Raw genomic sequence first — 21,797 nt, forward strand, 5'->3', positions numbered from 1 at the left:
CGTCTTATCAATATAAACATTGACAATGTTTATCTTTTTTCGGATAGAAAGAATGCAATTTTCATCTGATGTACATCATTTTTGTATGGAAACTATCAATTTGAATATTTTATCTAGTAGTTAGATGAAGATGGGCAGTTACTGTAAAAATGGATTAATTCAATCACATAAACCAAATTTAAATTTGAAAATAGAAGAGAATAGAAAAAAAATTCAAATAATCATTCTTCGCGACTCAAGTCGAACTGGCGAAAATATAGGTAAAACTCATTTAAAAAAGAAAATATCCTAGTGGTATCCACATTGTACAGTTTTCTCCGATGTATGTACACGTACAGTGCTGCCAACGAAACAAAAATGGGTAATGGTGTTATCCTTCGTAGAAAAGCTCTTTATTCGGTTGTTTCGAGTGTGTAATTTCCATCGAAAAATTGTAATGTGGAAAAAGTGTGTGAAGGGGAAAACGGATGATGTATATGGCGAGAAATTTTCACTGTATGTAGGCTGTTCAACAGCAGTTCATGATGGCTGCTGCCTGTTTTGACAACTTAAACCATATATAGAAAAGATTATTCAAAGCAAGAAAAAAGGGAGCTCCGAATTTTCTTTTGTTTCTGTTCATATTTTTCAGCCCAATATTTTTGTGCAAATTACAATTGCAGCGAACGAAACAATTGTTAGTCATTTGGTTTTCATTTTGTAAATCAAATAGTTTCGATGTAAATACGACGAAAAGTTTTGTGCAATAAAAAGAAGATGTCTTTTATGTTATTTAATTTTTAAAGTGGGTAGTAAATCAATGTATCGAATGTAAGTGCATAAGCGCAGAGCAAAGAATCATTTTAGACGATGATGATGATGAAGAAGAAGAGGAAATATAATGTAATAACATAAATTACTCATCGTCAACGTCAAAAGTGTGACCAATTTATGTTGAATAATTTATTTACATGAAAAATCCATTATTTTTGTTGGCATTTTTGAAAACTAGTGCACCAATTTCTATTTCGATATGGTGCTTCATTTTCGACCAAAATAAATGGCATTTGGTGGAAATCTCATTTTGTCACTTGTGTTGTTGTTGTTTTGTATTACATTTCTTTTATTCTTTGTATTGATATTTCCATCCGCCCAATCGCGTTTCTGACACAAATTGGATTTCATTTCAATTGCAAATTATCTATGTCAATATTTGAAATATTTGATGAACTACTAACTAACTATTGAACTTTGTTGATTAACATTTTGTATTTGTTTGTTTTTTTTCCTCTTTATCTATCCAAACAGATGAAATAAATTGCCTACCAAATAAAATATACAACCAATTTAGTAAATAGTTTTTGAAATTGAACGAACACAAAAATCAAAAAAAATTCGATCGACGATAAGTGAAACGAATATCGAGAACAAAAACAATGCAACTGTGCTAGCAAACATTTTTTCGATTATTGTGTGTGAGTGGTTTGTTGACGTGAATAAAATTTCAAATGAAATTTTGAATTGTGTAACGAGTGTGTTATCATCATATAGTCGATGGTGTGGATTTTGACGTGATAAATTGGTTTCGATTTGGTTTTAAGTGTACCTGCTTGTTTTTTATTTTGTTTTCATGTGAAAAATGTTGGAATTTCTAATGGTGCTCGTGTCGATCAATGGAAAAGCGTTAGAACAATGAAATTCCGACGAAAAATCCGTTAACCATTAGATGGTATCGACGTGAAACGCCAATCCACACTCACACACACACACATATATAGAATTAGTTATGAAATGGATTCGATTGATTCAAAATGCTATCATGTTAGCGGTGCCAATGCGATTCAAACAGCTTCCGTTGGTACACAATGCATGGATGGAGGAGCGATTGGTACAACGATCAACGCAACCAACAATAGCAATACTAATGACGAATTGACACTGACAAAGTCGAAAGCACAATTAAACTCAGGAAATAGCTACATAAATATTGTGCCAATGCAAATGGGCGTTCAATATCATCAACGTCGGAAATATCCACAACAAATACAATCAGACTATCAGTGAGTCAAAAATTGATCATCACTTTTTTTTAAGTTGTCTTTGATGGAAATTTACAACAATTCAATGTTTAATGTTTTATTTTTAGGCCGTCAAAAATCTATTTTGGCGCCACTGGACGAGATGATTATTATACGCTGGCATCAACGCCGATTCCATTGTCGAGCACAATGTCGGATTCGGTTGTTAATGCCGGAATGATGGCAAGCCATAATAACTCTGGCATATCAACGCCACTATCGATAGCTGTACAACAACAGACCCAAATGCTTCAGTCAAATCAACAAACATCACCGATGCCGCCACCACCTCAACAATCGAATGTACCATCGGTTTTGTATACAGTACAACGAGTCATAACCACATCACAAATTCAAAGCACCGAAATGCTGGAATGCACAAGCAGCACTGCCACGTATCAATCACATTCACATCAAATGATGTCACAAATGACCGAAACACAACAGAATTCCAACTACTATGCTGGCACATCAAATGCACCACAAAATAATACCGTTTCATTAAATAGGCCCTTACAAAATGTAAGTGCGAATAAAATAGTACAGCGGAACCGCTCAATAATCGATTCAATTCAATTTTTGTACCATCGAGGAGTTTGCACCGATGAAAGTTCATTTTTTATGAACATTTTTAAAACTGATAAAAATGTTCAATTTGAGATGACTTATAGTTTTGAAAGCGTCCATTATTGAAAGGTTTTGCTGTCGTCACAGCCTTTTCTCAGTCATCCACATAATTCATGCCAACAATGATATTCGACGTCGAACTAGTTGTAAAACGATAATTTTTTTTTGATTTTTGCAGGTGATTCCGACGTGTGTTTATCTAATGTCACGAGTGGCAGTTCATATGGAAATTGAAGGTACCGCACAATGTCCGGCGCAAGTGTATTTGGCTGCAGCATTAGGCTGTGAAGAACTTGGTATATCAAATAAATTATTGGCACAAAATATATTTTCGCTTTGGATGAACTCTACATTGCTGGAAATCCAATTGAAGCCACAGCATCGACCGTTTGGTGTGCGAGTTGCATGGCCAAAACTGTTGAATAAATTCAGCAATGCAAACGCTTTACAAAAACGATACGATGAACCAATGATACAGCTCAGACGAAATGTGTTCGTTTCAAAGCGTGAAGAAGAGAAAATCAAGTGAGTGACCACATATTGACCTTATTTTTTTATTTTTTTTATTATTATTTTGATGAATTTAATCACTTAATTTTATGCTTTCCATGTTCCATTCAACCTCTTATGTCTCTGTGTTTGTGTTTTGTTTCATTTTCCCATTGTACTCACAACAGAGATCCACGAATCATCGAATTGTTGTACGAGGAAGCTAGGCACAATGTGTTAAGCGGTCGTTATGTACTCGAGGCGGCACACTCAATTATGCTTGGTGGCATTCAGGCACGCATCGAACTCGGCCCATACAATATGCACACGCACACCATTGGCTATTTTCGTGAGAATCAATTTCGCTTTTTGCCATCACATATTGCAAAAAATACAAGCTGGTCATGGATGCCAATTAGCCGTAAGACGTCCGCTGAGGTAAAACTACTCGAACAATATAAACGAGTGCCAACCACAGCGACAACTAGAAAATTAATGCGAAAATATTTAGAGTTTTGTTGGGCATTACCATTTTATGGGTAAGAAAATTGAACGCATTGGTTGCGCGTATGATGTACGAATACACCCAACCAATTCAAAATTTAATTTGTTTCACTTTTTGTGTTTCTTCTCCTTCAAACGATTTAAATTATTAACCTGAATCCATGAATTAATTATTAACACAATCGGTTTTTGCATATGTGCGTGCACGTATTTTCAGTTCGGCCTTTTTCAATGCGCAAATCGAGCAACCCGTTCGCGGTCTTATGAGTTTATTCAATCAACAAGATGAACCGGTTTTAGTTGGAATTAACGAACGTGGCGTTTTTATAATTGATAACATAAACGGGGTAAGTGAATTTTCGTTGCAATTATTTATGGTGATTAATGTGATTACCATCAGAATGGCGGTAACTAAATGTAATTCATTTTCTTTAAATGCAGAATCTTCTGCTTGGATTAAAATACGACGAATTGTCATGGGACTTGGCCAAACCGAGTGCAACAGATGACCCAGATTGTTTGCCCTGTATTTTCATTCAGGTAAACAAAAGAAAAGCTTTGATCGAGTAGCTCCATCGAGAGAAAAAAAGGATTCGAACATTTTTTCGAAAGGGAAATTCCGGTGCTCCACTTGAAAGGATCGTTCACATTTAAGCTTTATCAAAAGCTATCCTTTTGATGGGAAAATCCTTTTTTCGTTTTGTTTTGCATTACTTCCGCCAGATGGTGGAACCCGTTCTATACTATCCGCATGTACCTTTTGATATCCTTTTTGAAATGAATCGGTTATTATTTTCAGTTTGATGCCGTTGAAAATGGAATGCACACATCGAAAATGATGCAAGTATTTTCAAAGCAAGCCCCAATGATGGATGCCTTAATATCACATTTTGCCGAAATGCGACGTCGAAAATTGGGTGAAAATGGAACGGAGAATGTAGCTGAAGGTATGCAAAAACAAAAATAACGCACGGTCACCATGTCAATGTGTTAAATGGCATTTTTCTTTCTCTTCCAGAACCAAATCCAATTCAAAACAATGGCTGTGGCGTTTTAAGTAACAAATTATCAAAACTAACGCTGGCTACATTCGACGAAGAGGGTCGATGCATCGGACAAATGGGATCAATGGCAATAAGCTATTGATAATTTGTGGTAATCAAATATTGGGCATAAATTTAACGACAGTTTTATGAAAATTATTTGAAACAAAGAAATTAAGTATGCAAAGCACACATTATAATGAATTAGATGTTTGGGTAAACGTGAGAGTGATTGAATTTAGTGTGAAACGAAACAAACACAGAGTGTTATTATCCTCGGGAAAATAAAAATAAACAAAAAAGACGATAACTATAAACGGAAAATCGAGAATGAATCAAGTGGATAAAATATAAAGTAGTTGCGAAAGGATATTTCATTTTAAAATGACCACCATTTTTAAAAGTTGACGAAATTTTAAAACAAATCAATCATTTAACGTTATTGCCAATGAAATTCGAGTGGATGAACAATGTGAATCCATAAGTCTCGATATAGTGTGAAGAATGATAATGGTGAGATATAAACAGTGATTATGTGACGACTTAAACCGAAAAAAAAATCTAGTAAATCTTATAAAATGTATGATTGCATGGCCAAAAAAGCAAAAGTGAGACATAAAAGTGAAACGATTGCTATCTCATAGAGTTGAATAGTTCAAACTGGCATTTTGTGTGACAGACAAGTTGTAAGAAAGAGTAATCGTGACATAGTTAAAAAGATATTCAATAATCAATGTAATTACTTTTGTTTTCAACACGATTACTGCGAAGAGAGAAAAAGAGGAGGTCAAACAACACTCGTACTCTTTTAAAGACTCATTTTCCGGGTAATTATAACGCACAGCATTGAACACAAGTTTGTCTCCCCTTTTGCTTTATTGGTCAATCGACTTAAATTATATATGAACAAATTGGTTATGGCATAAATTGTAATGGTTTTGAATTCATGTTAGAACGACAGTGTAAATGAATAGAGAATACAAACCTTTGAGAAAACGGAACCACAATACACAGACAAAGAGAGCATAGTCTAAATCTAAATCTCAATCATATTCGTATTAAAGGGAGCCTCTAATCTAATGTAAAATGTATTATGGATTAAAGTGACAATTAACATCTCTTAATCGTTTTCCATCGACCCCACTCGAAACTCTCTCTCACACACACACACCAACACATTATTCCTGTGCACACGTAAGGAGAGAGCGATAGAAACTCTCTGAGTGCAACAGTTCTCTTCCCCCCTTTCAATCAAAAAGTTTCTCCCAAGTTTTGTATTCAAATAGTGTCGTTAGGCAAAAAAGAAATGTGTTGCAAACTGACCATCAAATACACGACAAACCAAATGTCTTCATATTTTTACCTTTATTTTTAAAAGAAACCTATTTACAATACACACGCTGACATCTTTACATATGTAAGCAATTCATAGCAAATAACATCATTATAACCGATTCGAATTCTTTCAATGAATATATAAATTATTATTATTATTATTATTATACAACAAAAATCCAATTCAAATCAAATTTTTACCTATTTTAAGTCGTTGTTTTATGTGAAGACAATTGAGATAACCAGAAGAAGAAAAAACAAATCCCCCGAATATTGATAAAGTATTGGCAAATTTATATTTCCGATGGAGTTGGTAGTTATGTTAAAAATAAATCGTTGCTGCTATAGCATACATTATTTAACTATACACTATTTTAAATGGAAACTTTTGAACAAAATACACATACATTGAATTTGAAACTGGAGACAACAACAACAACAAAATAAAATGTGGTTAAGAATGAATCATCATCTCAACAATGATGCAGTAGAACGAACGATATAAATTAGACTAAAACTAAAGAAAATCTTAGCCCATAAGTACTGTGAAAAAAAAGTGACAACAAAATGAACATTACATAGACGAAAAATATTTTTTCCAAAAAAAAAAAAATACTAAGACAAGTTTAAATAAAATTATGTAAATATAAAATACTGTTGTTGTTTTTATTGTGTTAGTTTTTCATCAAGGCATACAATTACGTCGACTGTTAGGCGTGAATCATGTTTTAATTGCTCTTTTGCATCATTATACTTTCGTTTGTATTCTTCTTCAATATCAACGATTCGCTGCTTGAACACTCGCTGCGATACATCCAATTCGAGACTGCGAAATCAAAAGGAAAACAGAATTTAAAATCGAAGTGAATATTGGTTCCATCGAAATGAATGACTAAGAATGAAAACAGAATTTTATTGTCGTTGCCGGTCATTGGGGTGTGTATATTCAAATATTTACAATTTTCAAAAAATGCAGGGGGATTGTTTTGCAGGTAATTCAGACCCTCGTCATAAACAATGCCACAGTATCGAACTTTTTTCTCGATTACCCAAATTGTATGGAGACAAACAATTTTCTTTTGCTTCTTGAAGCCGAATCCCCAAAACCAAAAAACCGAACCCCCAAAAAACGGCTTAACTCCTGCTCCACAACAGTTTTCCTTCAAATGCGGTTTTTATTCTCGACCATTCAGTCTTACCCATGTTTCACGTAATCGTCGTATTCCTTTTCATCGATTTTATCCTCATACAAATCCAGGTACCTTTTCAGATTTTCTATTTCTTTCGATACCTTAAATTATAGATTGATTTCAAAAAACAAACAAAACATTGCAAAAGTGGTAGAAATTTACATCTTCATATTGTTGTCGAAGTAGCGCCAAACGTTCCGTATAATCGATTTGAATGTCATTTAAACATTTTTCGTAGATCTGCAACGATTCGATTTCATTTGGTTTTGTCGTAAAATGAACTAGATATGGCGCTAATATATCCGGAGCAGAAGTCATTGCTAATGTTTGTTGTCTTTCAATTCGATCGTTCTAAAGTTATGAATAGAGTTTGCGAACGAAATATGTGTCTTAATATTTTTTTTGTGATAAAAAAGCAAATGTTACCTCTGCCAGTCGTCTATTCCTTGAAATTGTATTGCGGAGCGGATCATAAATGCTTGTCGTCAAAACTGGATGTTGAGCATTGTTTTGATGTTCGACCATCGTTGACTCAATGTGCAATAGCCGACTTTCGAAAGACTTTATACATTCTTCTTGGTTTCGGAGTTGTTCAAGCAGAGTATAATATCTCTTAAGTTTTGGAACATTTCTTTCGTATTTGTTGGTCTGTAATAATCATCAAACAAATTATCACACAAAAAAAGAAATCAAGAGAGAGATATCATTCTTACGGACCATATCAACCGGATTATCATCTTCACTAAATGGGATTTCGCATCCATAGTTTGGTTTCGGTGGGCATGTATAAACACGAATGGTTGGAGTTATGTCATTGTATCCATAATGAAATTGCAAAATTATCTTATTTTCTGCAATGTCAAAGGTGCGCTTCAAAATATTCTCGTGAAACGGTATTTTCTCGTTGCGTCGAAACTTTTCCACGATTTTCTGTTCAATGAATATAATAATAAATTGGTTCATATCGAACGATGTATTTCAATTGACTTACAAGAAGGTCTTTATTGCCCTTTGCATCCGTCACAAACTCGCGGTAGACAAGAAATCTGAAGTATTGTAGTTTAATTTTATCGAGAAAATCAATGACAAATATTAATCTAAATCGAGCTTTGTGTTGAAATAAAAGCAATCACCTGTCTTGACGGTGCTCAAAATGTTCTCGAACATAGTTCGGCGCTACTTCAAGTAAAATCAAACCGTCTAAACGCGAATTTTCGTAGTATTCGAACATTTTTTCACCATCACGTTCCATTGATCTCGTGAAACCTAAGAGTTCAATGAGCAATATTAAAAAAATAAAAAACAATAGTGAAGGACACCAAAAATGTCATCAGTATTTACGGCGCAAAGAATCTGGTCGACCGTTCGCGTAATTTTCTATTATTTGATTTGTTTCAAAGTCCTTTTCGACTGATTCAAGTGAATCCTCACGATTGCAGTACCATTGCCAACAAGTAATTTCATCGGTGTGGTCCAAGTTTTTATACAGCGTAAGTCGTTTAATAACACCGTTATCGTTCAAGTATGGTGCAAACAGTTCCAACAGAACCCGTTTGTAATAAATCTTTTTACATCCATTCGGATAACGTTCATCATAATCTGTAATCCAAATATATATAGTATTTTTTACACTTGATTATATTGAATTATTATTATTATTGGATCAGTGGATGTTCACCTGCATTCGATACGCTAAATTGCTTCACCCAACTGATAGGCATGTCCAAATATCGTGCGCAAAAACTTATATTTGCACTCTTCAGTTCTACTGGTGTTTCACTTCTTTTCACAAAGTCAACGACCGAATCTTCATTCAACAGCGTTTGCCAATTTTTCCGATCTTCAAAGTTCCATTTAAGGTTTTTTAGATTATTTTCACCGGGATCTTGTAAATTTACCTGCAATATTTTGAACACCAACAATATCAATTGGAACGCATCGTTCATGTACTAATTTATTTTAGAAAGTCCAAATCATGATAGTTATACGCATCATGTTGTTCATGCAACGTTCAACTCTCATGATTCACGCCAAACTGTTCTTAATATCAATAATTCCGCAACCAATTAGTACGTTTAAGATTGAAATTAATTACATAGTTTCACATACATAGTAGTTGGCCTCATTCCAAACACTGTCAACGACATAGTAATTTGGATCATCTGTTGAAAAATGAACTCCTGTCGTTGGTTCGATAAAAAATGGTCGTGTAACTTGTGTTTCATCGCATTCATGTTCAGGCCCAGCGGATTTTTTTGAAGCCCATTCAACATTTGACAAAATTACAACCCAAGCATGTCTGCGACTACCGATGTGTTCGTCTTCTGGCAATTTTTCCAAAATTCGCAATTCTTCTAATTGACGTTCCATTTCCTCACGTCGTTGGTCATTTGCCTGTTTCAGTTTGCGTGCTTCAACTTCAAGTAAAAATTTACTTCTCAAATCAACTGGATCGATTAATGCGTATTTGTTTTTATCCATGCCATTTGCTTTGCTCGAACTTGCTTCCTTAAAAAAACGACAAGAGACAAAACAACGATAATAATGAATATAATTATTGTTAAAGAAAAAAACTAGTTTCTTTATATATGTACATTTGTCGTTTGTTTTGATGCTCTGATTGGAATGTTGGGACAACATTCACGGTTTTGATTGCAGCTTGTCACGACCTCACTCGCATATCCACTCACTACCATCGCTCCATATCGATTAGCTATTAATAGGCTACATAAAAGCGTTGCCATTTCAAAGGCGTTGCCAGAACGCAGTGTCAGCAACGTGTCAGGTGACACTAGTCGTGGCGGCTGAAAAAAAAGAAACAAATTTTTTTTAACGCAATTTTGAATTGGATCGTGTTCATCCTTTGACAAAGTGACATGAATCCAATTAAAAAGAAATTACTCCGGTCCACCCGTTTTTTTCACAAGTGACGAACCTCCCGCTGTATTCATTCAGTTTAATTTTGAATTAATTAAGAGCCGTATTGGTTTCAATGTGTTTTTGGCGTCTGAAATCAATCAACAGTTGTTCCACCGTTATCGAGCTAAATATGCTATTGATTGTTGCTTTAATATGGTTCTAATTAAAGCGATATAAGATAAATCGGATTAAATGTTAAACGCATATTGCAATTGTTGTAATACGCTTGTTATTTCCGATGAAACATCAATTGCGAAGTCAATGACTCTATTTGGTGTCGCCATCGTCGTTCGGTCGTAATTGAAATGCAAATGTAAGAAAAATGTCAAAATGACTACCCAAGTCAATACACGATGCGATTGAATTAAATTTTGTTTATCATTTGGATTTTTCGACGATGATATCGAGCGTACGAAGGCATAGCAACATCGAAGAGGGAGCGAACGAGGAAAAATATAGATAGATAGAGCAACATCACCACCGGTTCGTGTGCGCTCATGCATTCACACATTTACATATTTTATGAAAATTTTATGTAAGAGTTCGGTGGTCTGTGTGAAATCGATTTTCTTAGTTCATGTCTTTTTCTCGTTCCTTTTTGTCCATTTAGTTTTAGCATTTCATCGTCGTCGTTGTCGTCGGCAAATATCATCTTCACGCATGGTATTGGTCGAATGTCCAAACCAAAAGCAATTCAAAATCGGGAAAAACGGTTTAAATTCACACACTTACAAAATAAATGCGAAACGATGCAAACGAAGCAAATGCGAACAACCGAACCGCATAGAAGGCAGCAAACAAACGAACAAGCGAATATAAACCGACCGAGAACTGTACATGAGTACCAAAATGATAGAATGAATAAGCGAATATGTACACACAATGGACAATGGACGATGGCGCGGCGGTGGATGCTGTAAATAATATTTTGTTCGAAGAAAGATGGGTCTCACTTATGTCCACATCCAAGTGAAATAAATTGAATCGGAAGGTTGGGTAGGCAAAACGTGTGTGTGTGTGTGTCTGTATTTGAATTGGTGAATTCGCTGGCTCGATCCAATCGTAGTGTGGTCATTGTTGTAAGTATTTTGCCTCTCTACAGTGCCATCACACAGATGTTGTCAAGTTTATATCGCGCGTTTCTCGTTGTCATCCCTCGAAAATTTTACATTTGTTACCAACAAATAAACATGCTAAATGGTGGATCGAGCAGCGAGCCTTAAGTATTTTCCATTGTTGAACGACGACGACAACGACGACACGAACGATGAGATGAGAGTTTGCGTATGTGCGATATGGAAAGGCGAGCACGCGAAATAGAGAAACACACCGAATCAACGAATAGTGGGTAGTAGTTACTATATATGTATATACATATTTTGAAATGGTCACTTGAAATATTCAACGCGTCATATACCGACTTGGGCTAAACTCTGTGTGTGCTTTATATCTCTATTTTTTGTCCTTTCTTTCTTGTGTTGTTGTCTCTTTGCTCTGATATATCGAGGATATACAGCTAACGTATGCATACACTTTATTCAACCGTGTTTTTTTTTATCTGTTTGGTAAGTATTCTCTCGTTTCAGTCGCTTGTTGTGTGTTTTTTTCTTCTTTTCTCTCTCTCTCTCTCTCTCTTGCTTTTTCTGTGCCCAATCCCTTTGCGCTCGGTGAGCTGATAAGCACACATGAGCACCGGCACACATTTTATAAGAAGATGGAGCGATAGGTGATTTGAAGCGAAAAAGGTGCAAAAACTATCGTACACGGACAATGGACAGAGAGAAAACGGCGATGATGATGGCGACGATGGTGGAAGATGGGCGGTGGAGCTGATGGTGATAGTATGGTGATGGTGATGAGGGTGGCAGTGCACATGATTTCTCGAGCGTGGCGAGAAAAACGTCGTTTGTAGGTGTAACAACATATAGCGATATTGGTTTACATTGAATTTGAATGGCTTAGCAACGAATACAGAAAACGTAAAGATACGATTACTTCATACGACAACGAGTAATGGTATGATGATTTCCTGTCGTCCATGGAGGATATTTTCTACATCTAATGGTTCATTCGGTTCTTCTTTTTTCTCCATCTCTCTCTCTCTCTCTCTCTGCTCTTTCCATCCTTTTCACTTCTCTGGTGAGCAAAAACACCACCATCTAAACGTTCATTCTCGTCTTCATTTTGCGTTTTGCTTTTGAACAAAATACATCACCAGGCAATAGCTATATCCGTTGCACAATCAAATGAAAGGCACTTTTATGTGAATAATGACGATGACAACAACTCTGACTGCTTGACGAGTGAATTCGCCTGTGTAACGTTGTTATTTGTGCACACACATATCCAGTTTAAATCTCGGCCTCGCTGTGCACTCGACTCAAAATGATAGAGAGAAGAAAAAAAAACAAGCATCAACAGCAACAACATCGAATCGACCAAGTGTGTAGAAAAGATTTTACACACATTTCACAGGTTTTCACATGTGTAAAATGTCAAACCAAGTAGAAATTATTGAGTCGATATTAGCCTCATATAAATGCGAAAATTAAAAGAAATGTAGAGTAACATGAACAAACTCTTTTTATATCAATCGGTTGTCATTTCCCTCATTTTTTTAAAAATCGATGATTAAATTCAAACCGATACGCACACACACTACAACAATGGATATATTCAATGATACCAATAATCTGTCATCATTCAATTAAACATTATTCAAGTATCGTTCAAAAAAAAAGTTTGGTTCTTTTTGTTCATTGACTTTGTTCTGTGCACGCTTAACACTGCCTTCGGAATGAAAAGAATTTAATTTCATTTCAGCCGAAAAACAGCGCAAAAACTAACTGAGAAAGCAAAAAAACCATCGCATCTTCATCTCTTGGTTTCCTGCTGTCGAAGTCAAAGTGCCTCATAATAATTTCGTATTGTAATGATCTCTGCCAAATCGCACACAAACACACACATAAAAAGAGTGGAGAAGTCAAATAAACCTCATTTGCAGTTGTATGTTCAAATGACGTTCCTTGTGCCTTTTGTACAATTAATTTTTTTTATTTGAAATTGAAAGAGCCAAACCAAACAGCGATCGGGCATAAAAGAAAAATTGAGAACAAAAGATAGTTGCTTCATAAAGAGCGACGAAAAAAAAACACGCGCGACTTGAAATGATTAAGCAAAACACGGGTTGAAAAAAGGCAAGCTTTGGTACATGGCTATTATGATATTTTAAAGGGAGATTATTTGTTATTGCATTGAATACATCGCGTGCACGCGTCGCTTATTCGTACCGGTTTGTGCGCATATGTGTGTCGGTTTTTCGCGTGTTCATCAAAACGATATATGTAAATCCAAGTACGCATTCGACCGAACCTGCAGCAAACGGAGAAGAGAGGTGAAAAAGTAGCGGTGCAGGAGACACGCAGAAAAGTTAACAATTTCAGAACAAACAAAAAAAAACGTCTCCGGTGCGCACACATACAAAGCGCGGATCGCGAACAAAAGTGGTTGGTTGGCTTCGTATGAAAAACCAACGCGTTCAGATTGTTTTCTCTCTGGGTTTTTTTTGAAATATATTCGACAGCGACGATCAGCAGCATGAACAGGGGCTAAAAAAATGCAAACCAAGCAGTTAAAATAATCGGAGCAGTGCTCTTATAATAATAATAAAGGTACTTGTCAAATTGTTTTTTTCAGCTTGCATTTTATACACATATGATGATTGGTCGGTTGTTTGAAGTCAAAGAGTGTTTGCATCCTCGTGAATCACCTCTCCGCGAATATGTGCGTTGCGTTTTGTTTGGTGTTCATTGTGAAAAATCAGTTCACTGTGTATATTCATTCATCGTATTCATTGAATTTGAAAAACGAAACGCACATTCACACAAATCAGCTCGCGCACACACATGAGATTGTGTGCCGTTTATTCAAACCAGTGAACAAGTACCCAACACATTCATTTCACCATTCTCAATACCGGATTCGCTCTTTTTTTGCTTCTTTCTTTAAATAAATTATATAATTATTTTGCGTTCATTATTTTTAGCGATTTTCCTTTTGCGAATGCGAGTTGTTTCTGACATCGAGAGATGTACACATCGAGAGGGAGAGCGAGAGAAATATGCAAATGCAATTCTAGTCTCGCGAAGTAATCGAGTGTATTTCTTTTTTTGCTCGAATAAGTAAGTATATGTGCAACGCCAAATGCCAAACGCACACTGTATGAATGGAAGCGAGTAAAAAAAAGCCGCAGGGAATTTTTTCTTTATCCTTCATACAACAACAATGTTATATCTCGTCAATCCATACAAACAATCTAGACTTTCGCGTGTTTAATATTGGATAAACAGCGGATGAAGCCTTTTTTACATCACATTTTTTTCACGTTATTTTTTTTTTTTGTTTCACCAGTAATTTGACGGAGTTTTTCATACGAAACGTTGGCAATCGACAGCGACAGCGACAACAGCAGCCACAGCGAATGCAGCAAAAGAGAGCGAGCAGCAAAAAAACTGTTTAATAATAAAGGGTCACGCGCATTTTTTAACGAAATAATAACAACAATTCAAGTTCGTAATGATGATGAATATAATTTAAAAAGAGATGTGAAAAGTTAACGAAACAAAAAAAAATGGACGACAATGAATTAAACAATGAGCAGCGTAATTTAGGTTCTTTTTCTTATGAATTGCATAATTACAGCGTGTTTTATGTACGCACAAATTGTACCATGTGGCGTCTCCTTCACTCGCTCCCATTCACTGCGTGGCCTTTTCATCATTATTTCAGGTGCAACTTCTGTGTTCGTGCGTGTGTTTTTTTTGTATGTCTGTGCTGATTCCAAGACCAAGTGCAAACTAGCCATTTGATGGAAGTCAGTCATGTGTATGCCGATGTGAATTGACATGGGCAATGTCTTACCACAATTTTCATAGTCATAAAAGAAGCATCTCACCCAACCGCAATATGTAAACGAAAACTAAGTGCATTTTCGAAAGTTAGTTGCGGAGTTGTGGTGCGGCAATTTCGTGGTTTTTCTTCTTCATTGGCCCGATTCAATTCAAAACTCTCTCCCTCTCTTTCTTTAGCTACAGTTATTCAATTATTATGAATCTATAAAGTAACAATAAACTAAATAACAACGGAAACAAAAAAGAGAGCATAAAAAACTGGACGCGTAATGCCATTGAAGTATTTTTTTATATTATTATTTTGCTCGTAGCATTTAAGGTGGTTGTCTGGATGGCGCTGTGCTACCAAACAATGCCACCGAATATGGGGTTTCACAGTAATTAAGTTGAGCAAAGCAAATATTTTTCACGTGGAAAAAAAACTTTCCCGGTAAAGAGTTTATCGAGAGAGAAAAAAAATGAACGTCTATGATGCTGAGCACGTTATAGAATGCATGCTCATGAGAGACCGAATACGATGTCCCGGTCGGGAGATGAGAACCAAATACAATAAATCAGAGCCGTTTTTATTTCGACTGTTGGTGATGCCGAATGCGTGGCTGTGATTTAATCAAAATAATGGTGTTTTTGTCGTCTTTCTTTCACCCCCTTTTTACCTAATTTCACTTATTATTTGCCATGGCCGTTTGCCGATAAATTTCGCTCAAACGCAACAATAGCAAAGAATGTCACATTGTGGCACTCTGGCAGCTGCATCAAATCAACCGCTTTACTACTCATCTCTTCCATTCAAATAAATGCGCGTTATGTTTTTCCCGAAAAACTATCTATTCTTTTTATGCTCTTTCTCTTTTATATATTCAATGTGCAATTTTGTGTTGTTTAATGCACCAATATGGCACCAGCGATCATCATTGCTGTGGACTTTGTTCGCATCTTCTTACCAATTCAAATTCGGTGCAGCATAGCACAGCAAAATATCGTACTGAAAAATATGCTGCATTTTTAGAAAATACGAAACAAGAAGCGAACTATTGCACGACGCATTTTCGACTACCTGCAACCATACAAATATATCTATTTTAAATTTTCTGCATGAAATCGAAACAATGTGTATGTTAACATGGTCGTTTTGTGATTGTGTGTATATTCATATTCTTTATTCCATCATTCGCACGGGGTGATCATAAATGTTTACCTTCACATGCATATTCTTCGACTTAAACCATAAAATTTAGAAATTTTCGGTGAAAATCGAATAATGAAGTTCGTTTTTTTTTCTCTATGAATTCAACGTATTCAAACCGCACGCTTTGAATGATTTTTCTACAAAACTACAATATTCTCAACATTTTGCTAGAAAATAGAGATTCGTACAAGGTCGGGATTCCAAAACAAAATTAAGATTTCGTTGAATCTCTCTATTTTTCAGCGATTACGATGGAAAAGACTCTTAACGTCTCTTTTGATTTAAGTAACTTGTTTGATTTTGATAAGCATCTAGTGAAATTCCTTTTATTCAATTTCGCTTTGAACATGAGAGAGAACTGTACACAAAGAGACAGAGAGAGAGTACCAGATTTCTGATCGATTTGCCGCGCAAAAACTCACAACAATGAGAGTAGCCCACATTGCATGTGTAAACTAAATCGCCATGCCATTCAGCAAAAAATTGAATCGACACGTTTCTCTTCTCAAGTAATTCGTCATAATGTACAACTGCATAAAAAAAGAGAGAATAGAACCAAACAGCAAATCATGTGTGCCACAAACGATTCAATCGTGTGTATGTGTGTATTTTTTTATTTATTTTTACAATTGCTTCTACTTGTTTTCTTTAGCTTAATCCTCTTGTATCTATTGCTTGTGTTCGGCATTCTGTGCTCTTGACGTTGTTTTTTTCCATTCTGTTATCGCTCTTTCTCTATCTCTCTTTACCTAAATTCACAGAAATGCATCATGTGTGTGCTGTCGGAACGCATTGAGTTTATGACATGATCGGAAATCGTTCACAAGCAACAATTGAAAAATTCGCAACAGAACAATTGAAGCAATATGACAAACAAAACATACATGACATAGAGAGAAAACGGACAAAAAAAAACACTATACTCTTGAGAACTCTTGCGATACATGTACCGAGTATTACAACAGCGTACAAGTGAGTTTTTTTCGAGCATTCAGTGAACGGAGCTGGAATTAAAAACAAAAAAATTATGAAACTTTGACCACATATTGCTGACCATTTTGTCATTTATAGTAGCGCAGAAATACGACACTTTTTCTTTCTTTTACTCTCACACCAAACGGTCGCTTTCTCCGTCCGAGCATGATGTACGATTGAAATTGTACGCTCTATGAACAACTTTGTTGCACGTTTAACAATTGGCTGCAGTTACAATGCACATACGGTTGAAGTTCATTGTAATTGATCGTATGGTTTTATGAGACTCTTTTTGCAAACAATTTGTGTCAACTTTTATTTTGTTTTGTTGTCACACGTTGAAGTCTAATGTCATCGATTGTTACAATTTTTCACTGTTAACTGTCGTTTTCTTTCGAATAAACAGAGTTCAATATCAATTCTTGCAAACTGCCGAAGATTTTATCGTTCTGATTAGTTCGATAATGAATATGAAACGGGAAAGAACGATAAAACCACCCAAACATACAATTTTATTCTTATATACATACTTAACGAATGTACATTGCTGTGGATGAATGTGCGTCAGTTTAAGAAAAAAAAACACCATTCGTTTTATTTGCCGTCATTTGGTCAAAAAAGTAGACGAATGTTTCCATGCATCATCCGAATTCACGGAAATTTCCACAAAGAAAAATGAGCATCACTTTGTTCGCAGAATATTTACGAATTCTAGGCTCATTTCATTGATGTGTGTGCGTTTTTTCCTCTTTCTCTATCACCCGTCTTCCTTCATTTTTCCCGCTAAATGATGTAGGCGACTGGGTGCGTTTTCGTTTCGGTTTTTTTTTTTTCGACAACCGAAGGACAACACCACTATGGACGGTATCATGGTGTTCGCAGAATGTGTGTTTGTATATGTATGTGTTTTGTTGTTCACAAAATGATTTATGGCATGTTTGCATGGTGCAAAACTCGGTGTCGCTGTAATTCTTTTTATCTGCTTATTTCATGCACGAAATTCACAACACGAAAAACAGACAGAACGAAATAGCATATGTAACCAATTTCGATTTTGATTTCCAATCGCAGCTGATTGATTCACAATAAATCCTTGTTTAACTGTAGGCTTATTTTATTTGCATTTGGTCGCATTCGGCATTCGAGAATGAAAAACAGAAAAACAACTACTTTTCGATGCTGTTTTCTGAAAAAAGGGAAACGAGAATTGGTCATCTATTTTTTTCTTAATTTCGACCGTTAGAAATGAAGAAAATTTATTTAAATCAAACAGCAATGACCATTTGACATCTTCGAAGAATGGGATGCAGTACAGATGAATCTAAACAAATTTCATTGCACAAAATGTAATTTCATTCGAATCTTTGCATCTTAAGCGGGCTCACTTACAATAAAGTTAGAACTTTATGCGAATGACACCAATGACACCAAAGACGAACCCAACCAACTTAACACAAACTGGAATTTTGAATATGTGTGCATCATTTTTACTACGAATGCAGCGTTCGCTAAGAAAATTAAATTGCACAGTTTGCACGCTGTGCGTAAATTAGACGATATGCTGAGACGAAAAATAGATTTGAGCATAAATATTTGGGACAATAAATAATAAATGCATAGGTTGGTTTTTTTCTTCTGTTATTCCGTCTTTGTCTTATATATTTGAGTGGCTGAATTTGAATACCGCCATATTTTTGATAGGGGCCCTTTGACCGTGAGCCCAACCAACCAGCCCATTGCAAATGCACACATAACGAGCGTAGACATAAAAATAGGAACAGCGGCAACAATCAACAACGAAGAAGATGGGTATTGAACATGCCAAATTATTCAATATGATAAATTCATGAATCATTTATTTAAGGCTTAGCTCATGCCATTATGTAAATAAAATGATTATTGGTTCCAGTTACGGGATGGTTGATGGTTCCGCTTTTTTTTTTTCCATCATTCGTTTTCCGAGACCGTTGATATTTCTAATGCAACCGATTCCTGTTTCGTCCGTTTCGATACGAATGCATGCTACTTAATTGTATGCTATTGTCACCGTTTACCGGCCACCACTGAGCAATTGGTCAATGCGATGCATCGAGTGTCCGGTTCAGTATCTTAGAAATTCAATGTTTACATTTTCAAATTGCATCCTTTTGTCATACCAAAAAACAAATGCAAAACCGAAATCTTGTTTTTTTCTGTTTTCGTCGAAGAGAAAGGTTTTATTACGATGTTAGATTAGTTTCTTTGATGGTTTGATTCGATGAAATGTGTTGGAAAAACCAATGCGTATTCCAATCATTCATTGGCCCGTTCGTATAAATAGTTGATGATCTTTTAATCCGTAACGAGGAACGGTGCAAAAGGTCGTGAGACATATTTCATGATATTTTAATGTAATGTTTCAAAACTAAATCATCAAATGTGACGAGCGTTTGTCTTACATTTTGATTAAGATGCATTCGATTGTTACAATGCAATCGCCCAATTTTATGTTCAAAACATCCCATTTTCAGCCTTCGTTTGTTTTTTTCGTTTTTTTTGTCATTCAATAATTTCGTTATTTTCATACAAACTGGCTACGTTTTTTCATCGGATCAAATGTCTTTAACGGTTTTCGAGGATTGCAAGAATTGAGAAAAAAATGCAATCAAGAATTTGATTTTCACAGAATCTCTATAGCAGATTTGGAGAAAGCAAAAAAGAAGAGAAACCAACAATTTCGAAATATTGCTGTTGTAAGCGAAAAATGACAGAACACACATACAAGCGTAGAAGAACGTTCGCTGCTGCGGTGACTTGAGGCGATTTTCTGAGCCGAAATTTGCAAGTCATGCGTTTATTGAAGCGAAACACGAAGAAAATTTTAATTTTTTTCTTCCTTTTTTTCTTTGTCTTGTTCGATGTGTTCGACAAAAAAAAGAGAGAAGTGGCAACAACAACAGCTAGCAAGACGACACAAACTATTGCCAAATAGATGAAATGAAATAAATACCTTTTCCGTTGTTCGACTTGCCTGCCATTTTTCACCGCACACTCTTGGCTCTCTCTCTTTCTCTCTCTGTCTCTCGTTTCGCCTGATTTGAATGTGAATGTAAGTGAGTATGTGTGTTGCCGTTCGAACGATGTTGTTTTTTGTCGTTTTCGTTTATTCGTTCATTGGACTACAATTGTTTGTTGCAGAGGCAAAGTGGACACATCGACTTCGGTATCTTCGAAGTTGTTGTTTTTTTCAGCGTTCTCTTTTCCCTTACTTTCTTATGCTGTTGTCGCAATTTTCGCCGATCTATGCGGGATGGTGTTTGTATGACGGCAATGATGCAAGAAAAAAACAAGTCAAATAAATGGAAAAAGGTTGAGCAAAAGCAAAATTGCGATGGGTTTTATCTTCCATATTGCATATGTGGCGATAGATCAGTGGCATGAGAATGGTCGAATTCGCATGTATATTGAGCTTTCAACCGTTGTACAATGTTTTTTTCTTGTACGTTCATTCTTTTTCTCTTTCCCTCGAAGTCTTCTTTTTGTCAATCTTCCTCGATAGATGTAGAAGCGTCTTCGAATAGTGCTGCTGCTGCTGCTTCCACTCTTGGATGGCTTTTTCTCGCCGATGCCGTTGTCATTGACAACTCGCTGTTTTCGTCTTGGCCATCGGGTGTGAGTTTTTTTCCTACTTTCTCACTGGTCATTTTTTTACTCTTCCCAATGTGCTCGTTTTCTACTTTGTGTGCGCTACTCTTATTTGTTTTGTGTGTCGGTCATTTTTCCGTTTTTTCGCTGAATTGTGAATTGTTATTGCATATGAGAGTCGAAGAAAATGCGCGTTTATGTTAAGCATAGTATACACACGTATAGCACTCTGTTCAGTTAAACTCTCTAACAGTTTTCTCTTGATTTTTGTAGCGAGAAAATGCACACGTCTCGATTTTGCCACCGAATACAAAATTCGGTTCCTTGATTTTTGTGCCATTCACCAGACTCACAAGCGCACAGTTTGAAAATGGTTAGTAAGGCAAATGAACAGCAGTAGCAACAGCACAACCAACAGCCACAGTAAGCGAAAAGAAGCATCGCACATATGTGTGATTACTGTTCTGCACCGCTGAAATGTGTTCAATAATGCCGTTTATTTGTTTTTTTTTTCTTCTTCTTCATCAACTTGCCCTCCTTTGTTACATTTTGTATTTCTCGTCTTCGTTTGGCTCGATTGCTTTGCTCAGCTTTGTTTGTTGTCGAGTTCGTTCGATAATTTTTTGTTATTTTGCTTGTCCGAGAAAAAAAAGTGTCCATTCGAATGTTCCTTCGTGGAATATGTGCGCTCACACGTGGCGGGGGTGTGAGTGTTTTGGACTCTCGGATTTTTGTCCACCGTCGTCGTTGTCGAATCGGGAAAGTCGGTTTTGAATTTTATAAAAATGTTTTTCCATCGTTCGTGTGTTTTTTTTTCTTCGTTGTTCGATGAGCGGGGGTTAATGTGGCAACGATATTGTTATAGCTACCAAGCAAAAATATGGTACGGCCAAAACGAATGAACGGACGAAAGAACGAAAAAAATATATATAATA

The 21,797-nt window shown here is 35.9% G+C and overlaps 2 protein-coding genes across 2 annotated transcripts in view; one reads left to right on the forward strand and one right to left on the reverse strand.

Annotated features, from left to right (window-relative positions):
* The first annotated feature begins 516 nt into the window (after positions 1-516).
* On the forward strand, positions 517-5,722 carry LOC116347618 (FERM domain-containing protein 8). Its single transcript, XM_031778298.1, has 9 exons — positions 517-810; positions 1,288-2,039; positions 2,126-2,579; positions 2,863-3,209; positions 3,362-3,712; positions 3,895-4,024; positions 4,119-4,217; positions 4,477-4,624; positions 4,696-5,722. The coding sequence occupies exons 2-9, from the start codon at positions 1,771-1,773 to the stop codon at positions 4,821-4,823; spliced, it is 1,926 nt and encodes a 641-aa protein (XP_031634158.1). The 5' UTR covers positions 517-810; positions 1,288-1,770; the 3' UTR covers positions 4,824-5,722.
* Positions 5,723-6,721: 999 nt separating this feature from the next.
* LOC116347518 (coiled-coil domain-containing protein lobo) overlaps positions 6,722-21,797 on the reverse strand; it is a 93,289-nt gene continuing 78,213 nt past the window's right edge. The window contains exons 2-12 of the mRNA XM_031778113.1: positions 9,840-10,049; positions 9,355-9,753; positions 8,924-9,143; positions 8,587-8,844; positions 8,379-8,511; positions 8,237-8,291; positions 7,963-8,175; positions 7,672-7,893; positions 7,408-7,596; positions 7,255-7,346; positions 6,722-6,881 (exon numbers count right to left, since the gene is read on the reverse strand). Coding sequence (XP_031633973.1) covers positions 6,722-6,881; positions 7,255-7,346; positions 7,408-7,596; positions 7,672-7,893; positions 7,963-8,175; positions 8,237-8,291; positions 8,379-8,511; positions 8,587-8,844; positions 8,924-9,143; positions 9,355-9,753; positions 9,840-10,049 — 2,151 coding nt within the window. The remainder of the gene's footprint in view (positions 6,882-7,254; positions 7,347-7,407; positions 7,597-7,671; positions 7,894-7,962; positions 8,176-8,236; positions 8,292-8,378; positions 8,512-8,586; positions 8,845-8,923; positions 9,144-9,354; positions 9,754-9,839; positions 10,050-21,797) is intronic.

This window comes from Contarinia nasturtii, unplaced genomic scaffold (genome assembly GCF_009176525.2).
Source record: "Contarinia nasturtii isolate CC-2019 unplaced genomic scaffold, AAFC_CNas_1.1 Cnas_scaffold_1964, whole genome shotgun sequence".
NCBI classification, from domain to species: Eukaryota; Metazoa; Arthropoda; class Insecta; order Diptera; family Cecidomyiidae; genus Contarinia; species Contarinia nasturtii.